Source organism: Habropoda laboriosa, unplaced genomic scaffold, assembly GCF_001263275.1.
Source record: "Habropoda laboriosa isolate 0110345459 unplaced genomic scaffold, ASM126327v1 scaffold243, whole genome shotgun sequence".
Lineage (NCBI taxonomy): Eukaryota > Metazoa > Arthropoda > Insecta > Hymenoptera > Apidae > Habropoda > Habropoda laboriosa.
Window position 1 is genome coordinate 302581 of NW_017100433.1, and position 20620 is coordinate 323200.

Here is a 20620-nt window from a genome sequence, read left to right on the forward strand (position 1 = left end):
CGTTGGAAAGCCTCGCGTTTAGAATACGCCGTAAACAGGGAGCGTGTAAGTGTATTAGCTACTATACGAGTAGGTTGCGGTAACGAGCGCGCCCTCGATAGCTAGGTCCACCTACGGAGGTGGAAGAAAGTCGACTCGTTTTTAACCCTCTTCAACTTCTCCTTCGAAACTGCTTTTCATGCTTGCAGCGAGTTCGTTCAACTAAAACGCGGCCGCCTTTCAAATTTCTCGCCAGACTTTGGCGAAATTCGAATGGTGAAAATCGAACATTACGAACATTACGAACATTACGAATACGTGCATAGTCCGTCGCATTCGACGCGCGACTAGCCACAATTACAGGGATTACCAGAGAAGCCCACCGGAGAAACGGAGAAACGGCCGTTCCAATTTCGTGGAAACGCTCCGTTTCGCGTCGATACTCGGCTCGTGGGAGGGTAAGGTCGCCGTGTACGCATTACCGTATTTTAGCGTACACAGAGAAAGAGAAGGTACTGCCGCTTAGAAGTATTTCGCCAATGTTACTCAACGAGTAAGTAACAACGTTTGCTTTACGGTACAACGTTTTACACATCCTAGAGCCCTGTTGGAGTCGCTAGCAATACGCCGATAACGTTCAAAGCTCGGTAGATCGTCGACGAATGATAGTCCAGTTTCGAAAAGATATCCACGTCGATCGCGCGTAAAGCTCGCGAGTAAGAGAAGGGAAGGAAAGGAACTAGACGCTGGCGCGCGTTAAATGACCAGGAGTCGCAACGGCGGTCGTGGTGGTGGTGGGCCTCGGTACGGGAGAGCGCCTCATCGGAAGGCCTCTTCCTCCCTGGCTGTTTTTCCCCCAGGGCCATTGCAAAGTGCGTATCAAGGTGTTCCGGAAGTCCTCCGAGAACAGGCAGTAGATGTAGAAGGTGATGGAGTAGTAGATCACCTCGAGCAGATTGGCCAGAGCGCGGAACAGCTGAAAAATATGGTGGAAATTGGGAGGAAATTAGACGATGGAAAGCGATCGAACGGGGACGAATTACCTGATAAGGATAGTGACTTAGGTTGCTCTCCCTCAGCGTGACGTTTAGAATGACCATCGGGCTAACGCAGACGAGGAAGAGGATGCTGGTGCTGCCTAACAGGAGCACCAGCCTTCTCTCTTCCGCGAACGTTCTCGGGTCTTCGTCGTTGCTCACCGTCCTGGACAACGTCATCCGTCGCCGGCGCTCGCAGGATCTTCGGTAGACCACCATTATTCGGAGATTAAAGCCGGCCAGCAGTATGGTTGGCGCCACTTTGAAAACCATCTCCAGGACTACCTTGTAGACCTAGGTGGGAACGACATCGGATCACCGACGTGGTGTAAAAATTCCAAGGATGAATCGACGGTTAATGTTCGTTACTTGATAAAACATCGAGTCGAGGTAGGACTGATTTTCCCTCTTCTGATAAATGACGGGGCCGCCGGGCGCCAGCAGACAGGTGGTAATTTCTCCGCGGAACGCACTCGGCAGATAGACTAGAAATGTCGCCAGGGGGATCAGGATTACGGTTAAATGCGGCGGACCGCAAAGCGGACGAGTGTGCTGACCAGGCCGGCATACGCTTACGTAACGTTCCACCGTCAACGCTAGCAGCATCATCACTCCAACCCCTGAAACAACGTTCCGTCGATCCTTCGATCACGGTTCGAAGAATCGAGAGCGAGGGGCGAGGTGAAAAATGGATACCCAAACAACCGTTTCCCAGAAACAGTTCGAGGTGAGCGTGGTAGAAAGCTTGCGCCCAATTGTTCCATCGGCCTGTTTCCTTGTGTATAAGAACCCTCAGAGCGAAGGGGATGCAGAAGAAAATTGCGAGGAGTGCCGCTGCGGAGTAACCTGCAACAAGAACGTAACAAACTCGTTAGCTGATTTTTACGAAGCAAGAAATACCAAGAACAGTTCTACGTCGGATTTATCCTTCGCGTGGAATAAATTTATCCTTCCCTTGGAACGATGGTCAATTTCTCGATAACGAATCGACGAACGATAAACGCTATCTACTTTACCGAAAGTCGGTAACGTATCGGTCGTTGATACTGATAAGAGAGGAGAGGAGGTAGAAACTGTTTTAGTAGCAAGTAGTCGCGCGTCCACGGCGATCCCGTAAGATAGTTTTACTCGTCGCTAGAAGCGAGCGCGAGCCAGCTGAAGGGGAATGTACCGCAGAACAAAGCGACGAACAATTACTCACCGGTGACGTAAGAAGGAGTAAAACGGCAAAAAGTTTGGAAATGTTTAAGACGCGAGTGGGTATATCGAGCTCGGATATACGAGGCGGCGACACGTCCAATTACGCGTAAAAGTTTTTTACCTCGGACTCTTGGCCACCTGCGTTAAAACGGAATCGCGCGTTACGTTTAAATCTCCTCCACGGGTTTTTATACTCTCTTCTAACAAGACGCAACCGAAAGAGATTCGATCTTTGTTCCATTTTATTTTAACGACAACCATTTTTCCTCGCGGCTCTCGCGTTCTTCGACCTGGTTTTCTTTCTGCTTCTCCACGGAATCAAGGGAAAAATTTGATTTACAATCGATCGTGGTTAGTTTTTATCTTAAGCGGGCTCTTAGAGGAGGCTGTTTTTCGTTGGAACGGTGGACTACGTTCGATCACGCGGATAAACGCGTTTCTAACGAAGGGTGCTCGGCGAAACTCATATCGAATGAGATTTCGCGGGACCGTTGGACGATTGTAAACGGATAAGCGACGGATGGGAGAGGGTGTGCAAGCATCGTCGGTAATCTAATTGTAAGTTGTATCGCGGAGGAATGGAAATTCCAGGGGCGTGCGTAGATCTATCGCGCCGCGTGTTTCAACTCTGTTGGCAGAGAGAAGAGCGAGAGAAGGGGAAAGAGAGGGAAATTATTCGGAGAAACTGTGGAATCGTCACGGACTAGATTCGACGCGCGTACCTTTTAGCGGTGAAACGGGGTTTCGAAAGTTAAGCGACCGCTCAAACTGTCCTCCACTCCCTTAAATCGGACCGAAGCGAGAACTCGTTAGGTTCGCGATCACTCGAAGGTCTTACGGCCGATATGAATATTCCAACCGCTGGCTATTTACCGGGAAAGTTAACCGTTTGCTAATTGAAGTTAGCAAAAGTCGTCCGGAGAGGTGTTTCGCAAACACCGCAAACAAGTTGAGCTAAGCTAGAAGAAACTGTCTCAACTCACCGCTAAGCCATCGTGAATTAGCTCGAGGTGATATTTCCAGAGGACGGTGCACATTCACGGCGAGGTTCGAAGCTGAGAGGAGGGAGAGGGAAAATTGGCGCGAAATACACGCAAATATATGCCGTAGATATGCATGTATACGAGTCTGTTTTACATAATACGTGGACGCGAGGTTGGAGGGTAGGTTTCGTCGTTTCCGAGCACGTCTCAAATTGCATTTCCTTACGCACAAATTCTTCCGCCCCAATACATACCCCACGATTCAGGCACGTCCTCTCAGTTGGACCTACATCCTGCATATCGATAGACTTGGAACACATACTCTCTGCTTTCCTCATGCGTGTATCTTAGCTAACCGGAGTCGTTGGTTAAGTCGTCTCAACAGGAAGATGGATAGGAAGCTCCGAGGGAGAAAGCGGAAGAGAAATTTCGAGGACAAGCGCGCCTCTGTATTCCGAAAGAAGGAAAATACCGAAATCGGATTGCCCGGTAATTTCCTGCTAATGCCTGCTCGTCTTACCGGAGACGAACGGTGGCGACATGGAATAACTTTAGCCGACTCTTTCTAACTTACCTCTCATGTAGATGTAAGCGATTCCTCGCATGTTACGTCTGGTAAGGACGACCAGGTTTAAAATATTGCCAACGATTCCCAAGCAACAGATGGCAGGCAGGACGATGCCGTAGCTGATCCGTATCAAAGACGGCGTTCGAGGATCCTCGAGAACTTGGAGCTCTTCCGGCAGCAGACATATTCGTGTCTCCGTCGCGTTCGCCGCCTCGATCATCTTGCTCCCCTTCTCCCCCTCACCCTCTTTCGCGCATCTACATCCGGTCGATCACTGCGTGGTCGATCCCACGCTCCATCCAGCAACGATTACGAGGAAAATGGTTTGCGATGCCACAGGTGAACACTCGCCTCCGTCTATTTCACCGACGAATCTGAACGTGCTCTTCCGGATAACTTGTACGCGGCCATTCTCTCGCGTTCACCTGCAACCAAACGTTACTCGAACGTTATCCGCTAAATAGACTCTTTCTTTTTTCCAAAATTCTCGTGTAGAAAGACTCGATTTCGGGTGTAAATTCTCGCGACTCTTCACCAGGAATATCGTTTCTCTGTCTGGCCGGCAGCTGTGTCTTAGTATCGACCTTGTATTGTGCATTCGCGTCCCTTTCCAACTCCACGATTTATTCTTCGCCGGTGCTTATTTCACCCTATCCGAGCTTATTCGAGCTTATTCGAGCTTATTCGAGCTTATTCGAGCTTATTCGAGCTTTCGCTGGATAGCGAAATTGTTATATGTATATTTCCAGTTGACTATCGCGGGGTTATTATGGAAGAAGGGTCCGTCGTAAATTTGAAATAAAAATTGGATTGATTGGAGAAAGGGGAAAGATCTCGTCGCTTTCGAGCATAATCTCATCTTTGAAAGTAATTTCTCTAAAATCTGGAGCGTATCGGCAAGTTTGGCGGTGCGGTTCGGGAACGATTCCGCCGGAGTCCGATCGATTTCGTTCGATTATTCGGTGCACGTCGCGCGCGCAACATTTTTCATTTAAGTTCGACGGGAACCCGCACTGTTTTTTCCTCGGATACAGCGGACAGCGTGCGGATATTAAAGTCGAAATCGTGCAGCCGCACTGCCGTTTGCTCCCCGGAATCGGCCAACTTTTTCGACGAGAATCGTGCCTCGATTGAACAGACGGGAAAAGTGACAGCGTGTCGAGTGGGAAAGACACAATGTCAATATTGGGTCGTCTTCCCATTAGAACAGTTCTCTATTAACGTAAATTGACCGTAAATTGAGTCGTTTCGGTCGACCGAACGATCTAATTGAACACGAGCATTTCCGAATAGGTTGCGTCGAAAGTCTCGAGTTTCGAGAGGAAAGACGGAATAGCGAGTTCGGTTTCAGCCAAATGGCACTGTACACTTGCAACAGATGGTAACAAGTGGTTCTACAATAGGACAATATAATACATTCTGCTACGTAATACGTACCTCCGGGAACACATTTTCATAGACGTTCACAGATCGCGCGTGATCACAGTCGCGAACAGTTTGGGCGATATCGCGGTGCTTTTCAACCGAAAAGGCGTTTGAAGCGCGTCGCGACGCCGACTGAACAGTCTCGCGACGAGTTTCGTAGGCAAGTCGCTGGGACGCCGGGACGGCAGGACGCCGAGACGCATGCTCCAGGATACGTTTGATGGAATCTGAACTCGTAAGTGCCGGGGAATTACGATCCGATGCTATTACATTACCGATGTTAATACACCTTCTTACCTTCAACTTGGCACACTTGCCCAAGAAATAAGTGGAAGCCTATGGTGGTGCTCGGCTATTTCTGTAAACGCGCTAAACCCAAGCTGTCTGCGCTTCAAGCCAGTTTACCGCTAAACGTCGCCGCTGCGGACGCATTTTTCCGCGAATAAACAGAATTTAGAAACGCGAAGGAACGTTCCTCCGCGCTGTGTATCGCACGCACCTATGCACAGCTTAATTACATCCTTCACACTGGACCGCCCAACTCCTCGATCCTACGTTTCTCTTTCTTCCGTTTTTATCCTATCATGGTCAGCGTTACGTGTAAATTATCGGCCGACGTTACATTTTCAGACGCGATCACCAGATAACCAGTTACCTAACGTTTAATTCCCGCTGTTCTTTCACGCTTGGACGATTCGTTTAAAAGGACAGACGAGAATAAACATTATCCCGTCCCGGAGAACGGATTGTTCGATTAAACGCGAAGGGTGATTGGAAAATTTTCACGGTATAGCTACTTGTATGTCTCACCTGACCTGACCTGACCTGACCTGACCTTTTCTTAGCTTTTCCCATCGATCCACCACGATTTTATTATAGACGTTGTCGTCTCGCGTTAACCAGTTTTTCACGATCCACCACCTGCGGTCATTTTCGGGAATTATTCTTTCGGATAGGAGGACAAAATATAGGATGTTAGGAGCGGGCGAAAAATTTCATAAAAATATCCATTTTCTTTTTTCAACTTCATTTTTGCGTGTCCCTTTTATTACATACAATAAAGTACTAATAGTAACAGACGTAACAATAATTACGATAACGCGTATAGAGTAGAGATAGTAGTAATAATAATCGTAATATTTCGTAATGGGACACATGAAACGTTTTAAAACATATTACCTTTCTCTTGACACGATAATTATTTCTATGTAAAAGGTTATCAAGTGCTTTACAAAAATGGATTGCGACACACCGAATCTGGTGTATCGGTTATCACAAGATTACTAGAGCGCCGTAGCGCGAGCTCTTCCTTCAAAGAGAACTAAGCTTGTCATGGGGAAACAGAAATGGAAATGTTTCACCGTTTCGCTAAATGCCTAAGAAAAACCAGCTACAACAAGATGCATATCAAAACACGAATTTACTCTCACTGGGCAGGCGAACATCTTCAAGTTTCATTCTAAACATATAATTGCGTTACATGGCATATCGAAAACATTACACTTTTAAAACCGTCTAGATTCGTTTTATCCGATATCTACGATGACGACTTTCTCTATCGGTAATTGTAGGTTACGCTACGTTTCAAAATACCGGTTGAATTATACAGATTTTTGGAAAAGAGAAATCTACGTGTACATGGGCGAATTGTCGAACGGAACGGTTTTCACATTAAGATACGTTAAGATACCAAGTAAGAATGAATCGAAACTGTCTACCATGGTTCTAGAACGGAAAAGGGAATACAATGCGTGATCGTTTCCTGAACAGAAACAGCGATGATATTCGTCCTACTTTTAACTACGTATTCCCATCTTTGTTTTTAAACCGCTTTTAACAAGTTTTTAAACATTGTTCGCATTCGGTGTTACTCCGACTGCTAGCACTGTTTCGGGATATCACAAGACAGAAATACGAGTCTTTTACATTCGTTCGTGTAGAAATCGTTATATTACACGAACCAACTATTTCTCCCTCTTTCTCGTTCAATCGTACTCGCGAGAAGGAGGCTCTGTCTTGTTGAACAAACAGTCTCTTTCTTCCTGAGTGGATGGAACGTCCGAAATAACGGGCCTCAAAGCTTTCGGAACTTTGCTAACTTTGGTGAGACCCTCGGTGAGACCGCTACCTCCGGAAACACTGGAAAAAAGACTGAGATCGTCATATTAGAACCGATGAAAATTCAAAATTAACCAACGCAGAGAAAAGAATGAAAATTGTCGAACGAAGATATAATAAATCCTCTGCTACATTTGCATCGGTACAGTGAATATAAAAGTAGAATGAAACGACAATGGATACTCACACGACGTCTATCTCGTCGTCCTCGTCGGCTGGGGTTGTCTCTTCGTTCGACAACGTGAAATACGGGTTCGCAGATGCTGGTCGGAACTTGTACCCGGTAAGAACGAAAAAGACGTAGGTAGCCATTTCTCGGAACATTTCGTCCAACCACTCGTATTGGAAAGGTACGGTAATCTGTAAGAGGTAATACACATATGTAGAAAAAAGGATTGCAACCCGAGGGGGGAAGAAAGCGTACCTTAAGTAAGTACACTATGATCCTCGTGAAGTAAATGTAGCAAACTATCATGATGTAGAAATGCCTGAAGAGCTTGAGCTTGCGTAAGTTAACAGCTGCCTTGCCATCTGTGTGTGCAGCTTCCTGTAGATGCCTGATACTCCAAACTACCGGAAATAGAATGGCACCACAGCAAAGCAGGTCCACGAGAATGAAAACGTCTCGCCACGTTTTATGCTCGATATCTCCTTCCTCGCTTTCTTCGATTATTATCTCTGCCACGTTTGCCAATACCTGACAAATGAAAACATCTCGTAAGGTGTACAATCGCTCCGTATAATCGAGACAAATATCTATCGACTTTGCTAACTTGTAACGGTATCACGATCATGAACAGCTTTTTATCTTTATCAGCCAGAATGTGTTTAATGAATGTCCAGCCAGTGCCGACGAGTACGATCGTAATGAAAAGTACGGCTCCTTTCAGCAAATGAGTGATGTAATATAGGATTGCCCAAGCAGCAACGTGTTCTCCTTTTGTTTGAATAAAGTGATAGTTGATTCCATGGAAGAGTAACGACATCGACTTCAGATACACCAAAACCGCCATTAAATGATGAATCTTGAATACAGGATGCCTAAGAAAAGAAACGTTTGTAAGGAACAGTGGCTTTAGGAAAATGATGAAAGACTGATCAAATTCTTACTCGCTCGTCTTAAGAATGAATACCCAGAAACAACCGGATAAAAAGAATAAAAGTGCCATCATAAAATAGAGAGCTGGTAAAGGCATTTCACCGGCGCTAAGGAAATTTCCGCTGTTTATCTCCAATATTTGTATCTGTAAAGTATCGTTTCGTTGGAGTATTGTCAATGTGAGTGGAACCGTTCAGAAGGCTGGAACCTGATCTTACCGTGAAATCTAACGCGACAGAAGAATAATACTTGTAATTTTGACAGTTGTAGAAATAAAGATTGTAAAGGCCTTCTCCTTCCTCGCTGGCGACATATATAGCGAAACTGGCGTTGTAATATTTTTCTCCTTTCACGGTCTCTACGGTCATCGGTAGCTTGAGACGTGAACAAACGCTATTCTCCGATCTAGACTCCAATTCATCCTCGACGCCGGACTTCTCCATACCTGCGATCGTTCTATCATCGTTCAGCTGAACTATAATACATATGGACATGGTAAATAGGAGAATGAAAGGCAAGGTGCCATTTTCTTTTGAAACCCGTTGAAACGGATGAATCGAGTACAGCTCGGGTATAACACAGTGCGTATAACTTTGGTATAATCCAATTGAAATATCATTCGCGTGAAATATACTACTGTAGAAGACAGTTACCTAACCAAACCCTCAAAAATACTCGAGTTTCGAGTTATTTATAAGATTGAGGACGAGTCGTGTTAATTATAGCGACTCTCATCTCGGTGGTGTTCGATCACCGATGTCGCTTCAACTGCACATTCCATCAGATATCGATCATAGTCGTATTTAGTTTCACCACAATGTTTCGAAGAGAATAATTTGCCATTGAAAATGAAGAAGATATCGCGCGAACTTCTTCTCTAAACGTCGCAATAAACCTCGCACTATTAAAATCGTTTCGACGTATTTCTATATCGTCAACGAGAACAATCTATTACACATGTTAAATGTCACGAGGCACACGGTATACATGCGGAATACAGTATTTTCTATCCTAAGAAATGATCTTTTTATCGTTACACTCGTATTAATCAATGAATCACGTACGGCGTAACGCGCGCGAACGTGTGTACAAATCTCTTTATAGAAGGGCCATTAACAACTATAAACTAAGGTCGCGATCGATGCAATTCGTGCCAACTTCTCCACCTGTTAGTTAGTTTGCGTTACGACGGTACCAAGTTTCTAATGTTAGCAACAAACCGTTTTCAAAATAGCTCGCGGATGTTGCGACGTTTATTTTCGATATATGTACATATTCTCGAAATCAATGCCTCTCTCTCTCTCGTTCTCAGGAATGCGAATAGTCTTTTCAACTAATCTAATAGCGGAAGAGAGGAAATCTAATCGGTACTGTGTAAATCGTATCGTGGATTCGAGGGTTGGACGGGATGGGATGTCCAACGGATGTCGGGCTAGTGGTGCGCTACTACAACGCGACCAACTGGTATTAAATCATTGTCACTCCATACATAATCCAGTTCTATATATTACAACCAATCGTCACATGCCAACGTTGAAAGAAGAAAAGAAAGAGAAAATAAAACGATATATAGTAATGGCTGGAAATAATGCTGAAATAGAAATTTCATCGAACGCTGGTTCGACACTAACGGTTGGTAACGGTTGGTTACAACGAACTTTATTATCGCAGGGAAAAAATCAAGGCGGCTGAAAATAATCTAACTCTCACCGTACGAAGTGTACCGTTTCCTTCGTGGAAACAGAACGGTATTGCTGAACCTACTCGGAAAGGAGTCCCTCTTTTCCCAAAATACTAGCGCTTTGCTGGAATTTTTGTAGATGTGCACGGTGTGCATGTTTCGACTACAGTTTACTTTCAATCTGAAACACGTTCGTTCACGTACACACACATATTTTCTATATTCGGAGATTTCAAAGAGGTAATAAAAAGGAATACATTGTAATACTTACAAATTATTCTTCAAGTCCATGGTGAAATATATAACTGCGCTCTCATCCCTTTGATCGACATCGGACTTGACATTCGGAATGTCTTGGAGTGTGCATCTCTCTCGGTGACTATCTAAATATGGATTCATCGCATCGCTTAGCGTTCGATCCAAACTGAATCCAAACTGAATGGTAAAAAATACGATTACGCAAGTTATTGGGGCGTTACTTTCAAAACTAATTAGATTATATGGATATGTATGGTAGATTGTATTAAAAATTCAACTTTTATCGATATCACGATATCGAGGTATTTGCACACTCGTGAAAGCAGCTTAGTTTATCAAGCGCTTTAAACGAATATGAATGAACGGTGGATAACTGATTAAATGACACGCTACGTTCGTGCGTTCGTAACAGTTCGACGCAGTTCGACACAGTTCCGTATTGGAGAACACATAGCCGGAAATCGTTTCGAGTACGTACTTTCCTAGCGGTAGAGCTTACCACCGATGTGAATGACGGAAAATGGAAACAGGTGTCTGTGAATGGACGACGCGTTGCATTACGCGGACGTCTATCCTACGATTACTCACCACGGCATTCTCGTCGTAAGGCTCGGCCTTGAAATTGATTAGATTTACATCGAGAATGCCACCCTTGTAGAAACCGAAGGTACTAAGGGCTATATGTCGCCTTACATCTTTCTGTAACAGGCAACATTTCGAAACGTAAGCGTACTGCCAACTTCCGTAATCTACGTATGTATGATTAAGAAGCGATGAGAAATCAAGTTCTTGCGACAGATAATACCTCTTACGATTAATAACCTATTATAACCTATGCATTATCATCGTTGCTTGTTGAAATCTCTATCGAAACCTTTTACATTATTTCCTACATATTTCGAATCGTCTAGACTATTAACGTAAATCTCGATATGGTATTACTATATATATATATATATATATCGTTCGTTGTTTCTCTACGGCTTAGAAATGGTCAGGGAACGCGAATAAAATATCTAATACAGTTAACTACGATAACCGGTTAGAACGCAGTTGACGTAACAAAGAAATTCTGATAAAATAATCGGTAGTAAATATACACGCGTTGTTACTGGAGATTTCTTCAACTGACCCGTATTTCAAGTTTGTGAATTCTAGCAGCAGCTAGCACGAGTATTGACAAAGTCCAGAGGCATCGTATCAATAGATGTTTCGACTGCATTTTTACTCTATTTCACCAGAGAAATGTCACATCACGAAAATACAAAACAGTCACACTTCCACAATGCTCAATGTTCGCTCGTCGATACACGAGCAGAAACTGAGCCTGAATTGTAGGAACACTACTGTGATCGGCGGAACGGATGAATTGAACTGCGCGCAATTTTTTAAACGAGACTTCGATAATTATTGCTCGATGACTGTTAGTTTACAAAATTTACGACGAATCATACATGTAAATGTATAAAGTACATTTATGTAACAAAATACTCTTATTTTGTTAAGTTCTTTCTACTTGTAAAACTACTACTATCTACTTGTAACGTTTGTATATCTACTTTTGCAACACTTGTAATAAATGTTAAATAGAAAAAAAAAATTTGTTATTTTTTTCGTAATATAAATACACAACAGCAGCAATTCTGTCGGGAATTATAATTCGCGTGGGAAAAAAATTTGAAAGATCAAAGCGCCGTTGAGGTTATGTTTCCTTCGCCTTTAACTATTGCACGACGCGATTTGAAATTTTTTTAATGGTATGGAAAAGCATTTCGCGTCGTTGAAATTACTAGATACCGATACTGATTGGAAATTAACAGAAGCCGTCAGCTATTCCAACTTGCCATCCTCACATCGAATGGCGGTAAAACAAATCTATCAATCTGATAGTAAGTTTAACTTGGTTAGACAGTACAGCTGTGAGGAAAGTTTCGACCAAGATGCAAACGCAAGGTATAAATGGTTATGTGCACGGGATAATAAAATCACATAAATAATTGGATATCCTTTACTATTTCAGACAATTACAGGTGTCGGAAATTTTACAGACCGACGACGATAAGTACAACACCGAGTGTCAGATGACAAACTCTTATTCCGATTCGTTTTGGCGATTCAGTACAAGTAACGGTATATTAAAAGCAGCTAAATTTCTGCCAAACAAAGCATCGAACGAAGTGGGACAGGATAAAGTTGAAAATATAAGTGCTGTAAACGAATCTAAATTTTCGCTGCCTTGTACTGTGGCAAATGCAGATGTAGAAAATAAAACTAATCGCGTATCTTTTGCCGAATCTAGAAACTCGGGAAAAGCAAATACCGAAATAAAACGAACCGATACTACAAAAGAGAAAGAGAAAAATGAAAACACTTACAAAGATTTAAAGAAAAGGTTCAGACCACTGATAGTAAAAAAGAAAAATCCTACAAATAAGAAGATGAACGTGTATTACTGCAGCTGTTTAACCGTATGCATAATACCGGCAATAGTTGTAATGTTTGCATTGTTTTTCAATTTGGATCAAACAGAAAGAATCTGTAATTGTGAGACACTTTTGTCAAATGCCAGTCTTGAATTGCAACAGAAGATACACGGACAAGAAAAGGCAATTTCACGCATTATTCGGTACTTTGATGAAAATTATTCCCACCTGAAAGTTCTATGCATCATAGGTGGAACAGGTGTTGGGAAATCTTACACTGCCAAAATTATAACCAAACATTTTCCCCTGAAAAATGACATTTTCATATACGATGCAGTGCTCGATCGTTCTGTAGACCTAGCTGCACAGAGTTCACTGGGTCTACAACAGTTACTCGTTGTAGAAAATTTAAAACTGAAACACTTGAACATCTTTAGCGATATAATAGATGTCTTAAGAAAGACAAAAGATAAATGTGTGACAGTAGTTGCAATTTTCAACGTAGAAGAAGTGAATAGTTCTCTAGAAAGGAAGGTAGATCTGGTACAAAGTGAAAATGCGATTCTCCAAGCAATGGCTGATAAAAAAATTGATTTGTCGATTGTACCTTACGAACCTTTGAACGAAGAAGCATTAGAAATCTGTATAACAGAAGCAGCATTGACTAGTGGCTTAACACTCACAAGCGATCAAGTAAATGAAATTAAACAAAGTTTAATACTTTCTGGCAGTGGCTGTAAAAAAGCATATGCTAAAGTACAAGTTATCCATTGATAGCAAATTTGTCATGTTCCATATGTGTACATCTTTCCTATTTATTAAATGTAAGAACATTTTAAAGGCTGTTTATTAAGTAACAGTACACATTGCTCAAAAATAGTAATTATTGTTTCAAGTAAACATAGTTTTAGGACACTTATATACTCTAATAAACTGATATATTTTTGCTATTATATAGTTAATTACGGCGTTTGTACCTTTGATTTAATAATATTTAAAATTATACTTTGTTCGTTCGAGGTGCGTATTCTCGACCAAATTGAACGTACGAACTTGCGACTATTTGTTTACGGTAAATAAAAATTGTTGTGTGGAAATTTAAGGTGGTTCGCCGTATTACTTTTCAGATAGAATGTATCTTTGAATTCTAATAAAAGGAACGAAATATACCGAAAATTTGTATGTTTATCTACTCATTTAGATAGAGTAATTTGTAGAAGTATTATTATCGGTGAAATTCTTTCCCGTAAATTTCTCGAACCGTAGTCGAAGCATACCTACGAGTATAATCACATTTCACTTTCTGATGGTAAGTGCTGGAACTATTGCGTGTCAAAGCTTGGTAAGAAAACAGTACCGAAGCAACTGTTACGTGGAGTTACGTTAGTATGATCGCTACCGTTATGCAAAACTGTAATAATCTGCCTCGCTATAGATGTATGTATACTCGCGGCAACGTTTCCTCGTGTATGCTTTTTACTTTAGAAACGTTTAATTCTTACCTTAAGATCCACCGTACTTTCTCTTGTTCACTTTTCAACTAGATCAGGGATTACCCTTTGAGAATTGTGAACGTTGCAAATCAGCTGCTCTGAATTTTCATAAATTTCACCAACAGACGTATTACGCTAAATCTCGCATACGCAAAAAAGAAATTTCTTTCCTAATTACTCGTTACGTGGACCGATGACGTAAGGTAAAAAGAGTTACGTGCAATATAGCGATCGTTGGAAAATCAAATGTAATTACACGTTTATAGAATTGTGTTTTTGAAGATAATAATAGGTACCGGTACCGTCCAGTTTGTCTCATCAGTGTCAGTGTCATTTACAATTAGTTGAATTTTAACAGAAATACCAATACGTCGTGTACATAGACATAGTCTGTTTCATCTTCGTGTCAAATTTTAAATAATTTCGCTACTCCACGCTTTCAAGAGGCATGTAAGTTGTAGGAAAGAACGACACTTTCATTCCTCTGGTTGGTTTTAGAGAAAGAACGGGTAGTTGTGAAATACACCACTGTCATGGATCATTTAGGCAAACCTGGCGAGGTATCTATAAAAGACGGGCAGATCAATTTATCCAAGAATAAAAGAATAAACCGAAAGAGGGTATAATCTGTTGTTCGTCAAAGAGACATTGTTTCCCGAGTTTGGCGGCATAAGTGATCACATAGGAGCCTCGAAGGCGGAGCTAGAAGAAAGGTGTAACTGGAAATTATAAAAGAGCGGTCGACAGTCAAGAGGAAACAGTCTCCTCCAAGTGTTCACCTGCGCGACTACGAAACTGGTACGTCACGTTTTTTCTCTTTTTAATTCCATAAACTCCATAACGAAATTCTTTCAACTTCCTCTCCGATAGTTTACTCATTCTGGATAAAATAATTGTGAAAAAATGAACAACGGAACGTAGTTGTGCTGCTTTGAGAAAATGAACGCTACAACAGTACGGTGTAGAAAGTGAAATTTCAACGAAATATTTCTTAGATATGAAAAATTTCCAAGTTCATTTCTAGCAATTCTCGTTTGTCTTTTATTTGTACGATCATTTGTTCAGCTTGTTGTACATTCTGATCACGTACGGGACAGTTGTACTTGATCGAATCGATGTCACGGGAATTCTAATTGTCAGCGATTGTACCTCGACGACCTTGCTTCGAAAGGTCAGAAATTTTGGGGGCCAAGGGCATGAAACAAAGGTGCCCACGTCTTTCATGAAAATATCGAATGCCTCTACTGCAGAATCTGATCTGAGGAATGATCGGTATCGGAAAAACGACTTAGGCTGTAATAACGCGATAAGTAGCACTTTCTACGCGGAAGATAGTTGCGCGGTTTACTTCCCCGATTGCTCGGCAACCCTGTTAGTATTACGTTCATCGACATTAAGCGCGTTACTTGTTTTATTCGGAAAATTGCAAATCAATGAAAATAATATCGTTCTTCCTCGTTTGAACAGTCGGTCGCAGAAAATCGGGGAAGAAAGATGGGCGCGTAGCCTGATCGATTACATAATCGGAGAAAGTGGTTGCGAAACGAGTCACTCGTTGCTATCACAGGGAACACGTAATGCTCCATGGTGTTGGTATTCGGTCGAACATTATATCATAAAGCGATGAAATTGTTATGTCACCAAATGACAGTTGGTTTACCACTGGCTAAGTGTAGTTACCTGCAGTTTGGTTACGCGATCGAAAGAAAGTATACCTTTCATTCACGCCGTAACTTTGAACGATCGACGTCACCGACAACGTCACCGACGTCACCGACGAATCCTTTTATTTTCCTTTCAGTCTACCTTTTTTCGAGGGAAACTGAAATATCAGGATGGGCGCTATCGAGTGGGTAACCGAGGAAGACAACTACGAATCTCCTCTTTCGGCGGAAACGCAGAAACTTGCCAAGGAGGAGCTCAGGGAAGATAAAAATACCAGAGACCAAGCACTCGAGCAGATGCGTAATTGGATAAAGATGAATCCGCGTATTCAGAATTGTCGTCTCGGTAAGAGCGATTGCTTTTGTTTTGCAACAACGGTACGCGCGTATCGATACGCTTCTTGTTCGGCAGATGGAAAATTTTTGCTGAGGTTCTTGAGATGCAAAAAGTTCAACGTTCCAATGGCGGAAGAGGCGATCGAAAGATATCTGCTGCTTCGTCAAGTTTACCATCCCGCTTTTCATAATTTAGACATGATGGATCCAACGATAGAAGAGTTGCTGTCTCTGGGGTAAGGCTGAACAATTAGAACAATTAGTACACGTGGCCGTATACGATATTGGTTTAATTGCCGTACCGTTTAACTTGTTCGTCTACAGATATCTGTTCGCTGTACCCGGACGTGACAATAAAGGTCGCCGTGTTATAATTGCCAGACCAGGTAAATTCTCCGCCTGTATCACAGATATTGTTAGATCAGATTTTTAGACCAAAACCACGGGCATATTTCAACTTTCTCTCCCTTTAATTACCCACGTCCATTTTATCTTGCGAAATAGGGCGCCGAATCTAATTTTAGAGGAATTTACGTAACAAACGTGACTGATTGCTGTTACCTAGGTAAAAAAAAAAAAGATAACGAAGAAAAACGAATAGCACCGGGTACCGTGAATTTTGTAATAGTAGGTATTTACACTTTTGCATTTACTTTCCCTTTCGTGCGTGGCACGCGTGCTTCCAGGTGTTTTCGATCCCCATAAGTATACGAACGCCGACATGTGTAGAATTCACGCGATCACTTATGAAAGCTTGATGGAAGACGAGGAGAGTCAAGTACGGGGTTTCGTGCATTTTGCCGACGGAGCTGGTGTCAGTTTTCCGCATCTGACCCTCTTCACGCCCAAGGAAGCTGTCCGTATCGTAAAGAATGGCGAGGTACGAGCCTCGCTAGGCACTTTTCCATTTTTTATCTCTTAACTCTTATTAGATCAGAAAAGTATCTCACTTTCACCGAACGTTACGTTGTACAACCGTTTCGTTTCAAGGACAATGACGCAACCGTCACGTCTTGTAACGAAACAGGTTTTTCGGACGTTGTTCTCCTTTTTCCGAAGGTTGACAAACGTTCCGAGTAAGAATTGTCGTCGATTCACAACAACCCCGTGACAAATACGATAAAACGAACATATTGATTTTAGCGAACAATACCGATGCGACACAAAGAGGTTCACGCGATTAATACGCATCCTTCTTTGAAATTTGCTCTTGATTTCGGTATGTCGTTGATTTCCGAGAAGATAAAGAAACGTGTGAAAATTTACACCAGTCTCGAAGAGGCCGTCAATCAAAAAATAGATACGAGCGTGTTGCCTAAGGAGTACGGCGGGACGATGCCTATGAAAGAAATGATCGGTACTTACCACTTACTGTTAGTTCGCTTAATCTTCGTAGATAATACGTCGAATTGATCGATCTGTTGTTGTTATTCTAGCGCTGTGGCGAAAGGAAATGCTGGAAACAAGACCGACATTGTTGTGTCACGATAAGATGAGAGTGTGCTTGGAATTGTACTCCGAGAAAGCCCGGGAAGGCGCGGTGTCGGCTTTGAAACAGGGCTTCGGCTGCTCCGATATCGGCTCCAGTGATTCCACCATGTACGGTATTACTGGCTCTTTCCGAAAACTCGAGGTGGACTGATGGAAAGGCACTGTTGCAATCTTTATTCCTTATAACGAGTTATATTTAGCCAGTTAGATTTCAAACATGTTACGATACAATTATTTTCGTGAGCAAGAGAAGGAGTCGCGAAATTTCGATCTCGATCGACGCAATTGCAATACTTGTGCTCGATGAATCTCTTAAACGTTTAATTACATTTTCACTACTTTGTACTTTTTAACGTTAGAAGTAAGTAGAAGTAGGAGGGACTTGAGTTGGGGATTTTCAGTTGATTTCATAAACGAAGGTTACTTCTGCGAATTCGAAGCGACGTGCCGTTTCGTTTCGTTTTGGCTAGGTACTTGTAAATAAGACTGTATTAGTAGAAATAAATGCTTCTTTTTACACGTATCCCGCCTCTTTTCCTTTTCAATCTGCATATCGTATCGTGCGAACAGGGTCGTACACGCTCAAGAAGAGATCCAAGACCCGATAATTTCACGCACTCGTGCCCTGGCTCGAACGAGATCGTCGCCGTCCGTGTCTGAATCGCGGTACAAATCGCGACAGTGCGACGATCCTAGATAGAAACACTTTCTGTCAGGTATTAACAGACGAGACAAAGTATCCGATAATTACCTTTGATAAGTATCGCCAGCGAGGATGGATTCAAATCTTGGAGAACGGACAGCGCGTGCCAAGGATCGACGTCTCCGTTGGTGAAAATTACGTTTCGCAAGTCTGGTCGTACACCTCCGTACATTATATTTGTCCTTTCCACTCTGGTGTTCAAAAAGTCGTTGTCGTAACTGCGTAAGATAAATCGTAAAATCGACGATAAGAAGGAAACCTCGAAGGATGTTCTAGAATACGCACTAGTCTCCGTATAAATCGGTGCAAATATCTGTAAAGTAATTCAACGGGAAGAGAGAGCCGAAAATCGATTTCTTCGAATTTGTCGTTTGGAAGTACCCGTATTCTGTGCACGTCTGATAAAACCATTGCCTCACTGAAATCAGTTGTTATTGTTCGTTCAAGTAGCGGTAAGTCTGATTTTCTTCTGACTTGGGAGAATAGAAATTGTTCAACCTACTGATATCGGGCTGCGCGTCCCATGCTTCTTTCCGATAAAGCTCCACGAACTTTTCGTAATTATTTTTCAAACATTCCCTCCCCGTCGACACGAAATACGCCAATCTCTGGAGAGGACTACCCAAGTACGAAGCAGTCATGCTCTCGCAACAGGCGGCGATTTTCGTTTTGCCGTTCTCTACTTTATCGTATTGAACAATGCTGGCAAATGGCTGGTTAGACGAGAAAGATACAACTATTATAAAACTGAAGCGCGTTCTTTCCAACGATCCTACCTACCTCCGCTAAAATGTTCATAAAATGGGCAACGTCGTTCGGAGAGTCCACGTTCGGCGCGTCGCATAAACTGAAATATTTCGTAGAAATAGACGCTTGATAAATTGATAAGGACGAAGAAAAGAGGAGAATGACAATTACTTGAAATATTCTTTCAATCTTTGCGTGCCATTTTCGGTCTTGAATAATTCTTGAACCGCGTCGAACGCAGCTTTCACGTCGTCCACACATTTCTGACTGTATCTGCGGAGCGACTCGGTCACAACTTCGTAATACTCTAGAAAAGAATTGCTTGGACGTGACAGGCCGAAGGCGGGAAGGATTGGCGAATTAGAAAAGATTCGTATTTTTACCGTAAAAGTCGGCTTTCGCGAAGAGTGGAGCGCTGCTAGCCAACGCGCCCTGTATCAGATGGGGATACTTAAGCCTGGACCAAGTGGCCATACTTCCCGCGTAAGATCCACCGAACACGATTACAGCGCTGTTCTCCAGTCCATCCTGGTGCTTTTTACTTTCGATGAAATATGCCAAATCGGCCAGCGCTTGATCCACGCTCAAGTACTCTAAATTTGTCGAACTGGTGTCCCTAAAAGTATTTACACGATTTGGAAGTTGGCAAAAGATCGGAAGGAAAGAGTCTCTCACTTGGTCGGTCTGCTTTTGCCGTAATAACGATGCTCGGTGTAATACATGGTCGCGTTGTGAGCACAGGCAAGTTCGTACATTAAACCAGATTCTAAGAAACCGCTGGATATAGCCCATTCTCCACCGATCATGATCAAAATCGGTCCACCTTTCTCAAAATGATCGGAATTTTCGTAGTAGCGCTGTTGAAATAAGGTAAAAAGCGTGTAGAAGCTTTCAGATGGCTGTTTTGCTTCGAGTAGTACGTATGTAAGTATGTAACTCGTTGCCAGTTTAAAACACACCATTGACCAAGTACGGTTGTCGCGAGGGTTGAAATGATCGACAGGCTGTTCGATCCATGCTTCGATTATGTTTTCGAAACTTGTTTGGGTAGAAGTGTCTGGCTCTTCCAATCCGCGAAAATGAAATCCGTGGAGGCCAACGGCATCCCCCAGACGAAAGATAAAACACAACGACGAGAAAACACTTAGGAAGATCATACCGATTTGATTAACGGCTAAGCAAAGACACGAAATACTGGTCCGTGGGATGCTCGGAACTGTTGTTTTAATACCAGCAACTGAGATACGAAATGACCTCTTCCTAGCGTGAAAGCGAATTGGAAGGATTTATCTGATAAATCGATAGAAATGTGCACAGAACGATCGAATCGGTAATCGCAACCGCTCAATCACGATTGGAAGCACACGCTTGGTTTATCGAAAAAACAAAAAAACAAATATCGGACTTTAAGTAGA

At 42.7% G+C, this 20620-nt stretch overlaps 5 protein-coding genes across 8 annotated transcripts; 2 read left to right on the plus strand and 3 right to left on the minus strand.

Moving 5' to 3' along the window:
• Positions 1-718: 718 nt before the first annotated feature.
• On the minus strand, positions 719-3996 carry LOC108575858 (probable G-protein coupled receptor B0563.6). Its single transcript, XM_017938772.1, has 5 exons — positions 3774-3996; positions 1713-1862; positions 1386-1636; positions 1023-1310; positions 719-955 (listed from the first exon to the last, which is right to left on the minus strand). Exons 1-5 carry the CDS (start codon positions 3985-3987, stop codon positions 719-721), a joined length of 1140 nt encoding a protein of 379 aa, XP_017794261.1. The 5' UTR covers positions 3988-3996.
• Positions 3997-6975: 2979 nt separating this feature from the next.
• LOC108575816 (protein GPR107) lies at positions 6976-11664 on the minus strand. Of its 4 annotated transcripts, none has more exons than XM_017938719.1 (10): positions 11481-11664; positions 10937-11047; positions 10362-10525; positions 10120-10271; positions 8628-8854; positions 8421-8554; positions 8084-8351; positions 7735-8007; positions 7498-7670; positions 6976-7331 (listed from the first exon to the last, which is right to left on the minus strand). In XM_017938719.1, exons 1-10 carry the CDS (start codon positions 11568-11570, stop codon positions 7178-7180), a joined length of 1746 nt encoding a protein of 581 aa, XP_017794208.1. In that variant the 5' UTR covers positions 11571-11664; the 3' UTR covers positions 6976-7177. The 4 variants fall into 4 exon arrangements, with proteins under 4 accessions (XP_017794208.1, XP_017794206.1, XP_017794205.1 ...); XM_017938717.1 differs by having other exon boundaries at positions 6976-7343; XM_017938716.1 differs by having other exon boundaries at positions 8628-8884.
• A 418-nt stretch (positions 11665-12082) lies between these two features.
• LOC108575776 lies at positions 12083-13545 on the plus strand. Its single transcript, XM_017938668.1, has 2 exons — positions 12083-12301; positions 12369-13545. Exons 1-2 carry the CDS (start codon positions 12108-12110, stop codon positions 13543-13545), a joined length of 1371 nt encoding a protein of 456 aa, XP_017794157.1. The 5' UTR covers positions 12083-12107.
• A 1484-nt stretch (positions 13546-15029) lies between these two features.
• LOC108575852 (clavesin-2-like) lies at positions 15030-17906 on the plus strand. Its single transcript, XM_017938765.1, has 7 exons — positions 15030-15062; positions 16066-16274; positions 16341-16500; positions 16589-16650; positions 16951-17144; positions 17408-17621; positions 17701-17906. Exons 2-7 carry the CDS (start codon positions 16100-16102, stop codon positions 17904-17906), a joined length of 1011 nt encoding a protein of 336 aa, XP_017794254.1. The 5' UTR covers positions 15030-15062; positions 16066-16099.
• A 39-nt stretch (positions 17907-17945) lies between these two features.
• Positions 17946-20415, minus strand: LOC108575819 (putative serine protease K12H4.7). The gene is made up of 9 exons (XM_017938722.1): positions 20165-20415; positions 19881-20062; positions 19589-19821; positions 19377-19512; positions 19239-19305; positions 18961-19171; positions 18744-18876; positions 18507-18676; positions 17946-18447 (listed from the first exon to the last, which is right to left on the minus strand). The coding sequence occupies exons 1-9, from the start codon at positions 20360-20362 to the stop codon at positions 18338-18340; spliced, it is 1440 nt and encodes a 479-aa protein (XP_017794211.1). The 5' UTR covers positions 20363-20415; the 3' UTR covers positions 17946-18337.
• Between the last annotated feature and the right edge of the window lie 205 nt (positions 20416-20620).

Excerpts from the sequence above, each read along its gene's own strand:
- LOC108575858 (XM_017938772.1), bottom strand. The coding sequence starts at position 3,987 with ATGATCGAGGCGGCGAACGCGACGGAGACACGAATATGTCTGCTGCCG. Across the intron at positions 1,311-1,385 it reads TCGACTCGATGTTTTATCAA|GTCTACAAGGTAGTCCTGGA; the intron begins GTAACGAACATT and ends GTTCCCACCTAG. Across the intron at positions 956-1,022 it reads TAAGTCACTATCCTTATCAG|CTGTTCCGCGCTCTGGCCAA; the intron begins GTAATTCGTCCC and ends CATATTTTTCAG.
- LOC108575816 (XM_017938715.1), bottom strand. The coding sequence starts at position 11,570 with ATGCAGTCGAAACATCTATTGATACGATGCCTCTGGACTTTGTCAATA. Across the intron at positions 8,352-8,420 it reads TTCATTCTTAAGACGAGCGA|GCATCCTGTATTCAAGATTC; the intron begins GTAAGAATTTGA and ends TTCTTTTCTTAG. Across the intron at positions 7,344-7,497 it reads GACGACGAGATAGACGTCGT|TCTTTTTTCCAGTGTTTCCG; the intron begins GTGAGTATCCAT and ends TGACGATCTCAG.
- LOC108575776 (XM_017938668.1), top strand. The coding sequence starts at position 12,108 with ATGGAAAAGCATTTCGCGTCGTTGAAATTACTAGATACCGATACTGAT. Across the intron at positions 12,302-12,368 it reads GACCAAGATGCAAACGCAAG|ACAATTACAGGTGTCGGAAA; the intron begins GTATAAATGGTT and ends TTACTATTTCAG.
- LOC108575852 (XM_017938765.1), top strand. The coding sequence starts at position 16,100 with ATGGGCGCTATCGAGTGGGTAACCGAGGAAGACAACTACGAATCTCCT. Across the intron at positions 16,275-16,340 it reads TATTCAGAATTGTCGTCTCG|ATGGAAAATTTTTGCTGAGG; the intron begins GTAAGAGCGATT and ends CTTGTTCGGCAG. Across the intron at positions 17,622-17,700 it reads GCCTATGAAAGAAATGATCG|CGCTGTGGCGAAAGGAAATG; the intron begins GTACTTACCACT and ends TTGTTATTCTAG.
- LOC108575819 (XM_017938722.1), bottom strand. The coding sequence starts at position 20,362 with ATGATCTTCCTAAGTGTTTTCTCGTCGTTGTGTTTTATCTTTCGTCTG. Across the intron at positions 20,063-20,164 it reads ACAACCGTACTTGGTCAATG|CGCTACTACGAAAATTCCGA; the intron begins GTGTGTTTTAAA and ends TTATTTCAACAG. Across the intron at positions 18,677-18,743 it reads ACCGATTTATACGGAGACTA|TTACGACAACGACTTTTTGA; the intron begins GTGCGTATTCTA and ends TATCTTACGCAG.